At 47.4% G+C, this 1,402-nt stretch overlaps 1 protein-coding gene across 1 annotated transcript in view; it reads right to left on the bottom strand.

The window, feature by feature from the left end:
* Nucleotides 1-1,402, bottom strand: part of LOC117943372 (DDB1- and CUL4-associated factor 1-like) — a 35,581-nt gene that overhangs the window by 27,245 nt on the left and 6,934 nt on the right. The window contains exon 4 of the mRNA XM_034869454.1: nt 801-874. Within this exon, the coding sequence (XP_034725345.1) occupies nt 801-874 (74 nt within the window). The remainder of the gene's footprint in view (nt 1-800; nt 875-1,402) is intronic.

Here is a 1,402-nt window from a genome sequence, read left to right as displayed (position 1 = left end):
AGGACAACGTGAAGACAACATGAGGACAACGTGAAGACAACATGAGGACAACATGAGGACAACGTGAAGACAACATGAAGACAACATGAGGGCAACATGAGGACAACATGAGGGCAACGTGAGGGCAACGTGAGGACAACATGAGGACAACATGAGGACAACATGAGGACAACATGAGGGCAACATGAGGGCAACGTGAGGACAACATGAGGACAACGTGAGGACAACGTGAGGGCAACGTGAGGACAACATGAGGACAACGTGAGGACAACGTGAGGGCAACGTGAGGGCAACATGAGGGCAACCTGAGGACAACCTGAGGGCAACATGAGGACAGCATGGGGACAACATGAGGACAACATGAGGACAACATGAGGACAACATGAGGGCAACATGAAGACAACGTGAGGACAACGTGAGGGCAACATGAGGGCAACATGAGGGCAACATGAGGACAACATGAAGACAACATGAAGACAACATGAGGACAACGTGAGGGCAACGTGAGGACAACATGAAGACAACATGAGGACAACGTGAGGGCAACATGAGGGCAACATGAGGACAACATGAAGACAACATGAATACAACATGGGGACAACATGAGGACAACATGAGGACGAAATGAGGACAACTTGAAGACAACACGGGGGTTAAAGGATCGAGAGAATAATGAAACAAAACAACTGTAAGTGTGTGTGAGAGATTCATAAATGCTGTGTCAGAATGAAAAACAACAACGTTGTCACACTTTGAGATTCACGCCTTCGCGTAATATTATTAAAAATAAAAGTTCTCACTGCGTTGGTGAAGTCATCGTTCATGAAGAGCATCTTCAGGAGTTGTCCCAGCATGCAGTCTGGGTCCGCTCGCCCTGCAGAGACACACAGCCGTCAGAAACTCAACTAACCATCGCTGTAGAGATGAGATATTAGATATTAACAGAATATTCTGATTTAGTCCAGAAAACCCCGCCTGGCACTAGCCCCCCCCACCCCGGCGTTTTGGTCTCAGTCGAGTACGATTGCATTAGCTGATTTGTCTTTTTAAAGATTTTTGGGGTCTTTTATTGCCTTCATTGATAGGAGAGATTAACGGCCCCGACACACCTCAACATCTGGACTAGTAGAGTAGTAGAGTACTTGAGTAAATGTACTTAGTTACTTTCCACCACTGCCCATTATGTGTGTTAATTTCACGAAAACGAGACGATGCAACTATGGACTGCCCCCTCTTTGCTTTATTAAAGATTTCTTTTTGGGGGATTTTATCCCTTTATTTCAGAGGGACAGTGGACAGAGACACGGGGGAAGACACGCAGCAAAGGGTCGTAGGTCGGACGAGAACCCGGGTCCCTGCAAAGGACTCGGCCCACATGGGGGGCACGCTCCTATTGGTTGAG

Source organism: Etheostoma cragini, chromosome 4 (assembly GCF_013103735.1).
Source record: "Etheostoma cragini isolate CJK2018 chromosome 4, CSU_Ecrag_1.0, whole genome shotgun sequence".
Classification (NCBI taxonomy): Eukaryota; Metazoa; Chordata; class Actinopteri; order Perciformes; family Percidae; genus Etheostoma; species Etheostoma cragini.
This window is presented reverse-complemented; position numbering and strand designations above follow the sequence as displayed.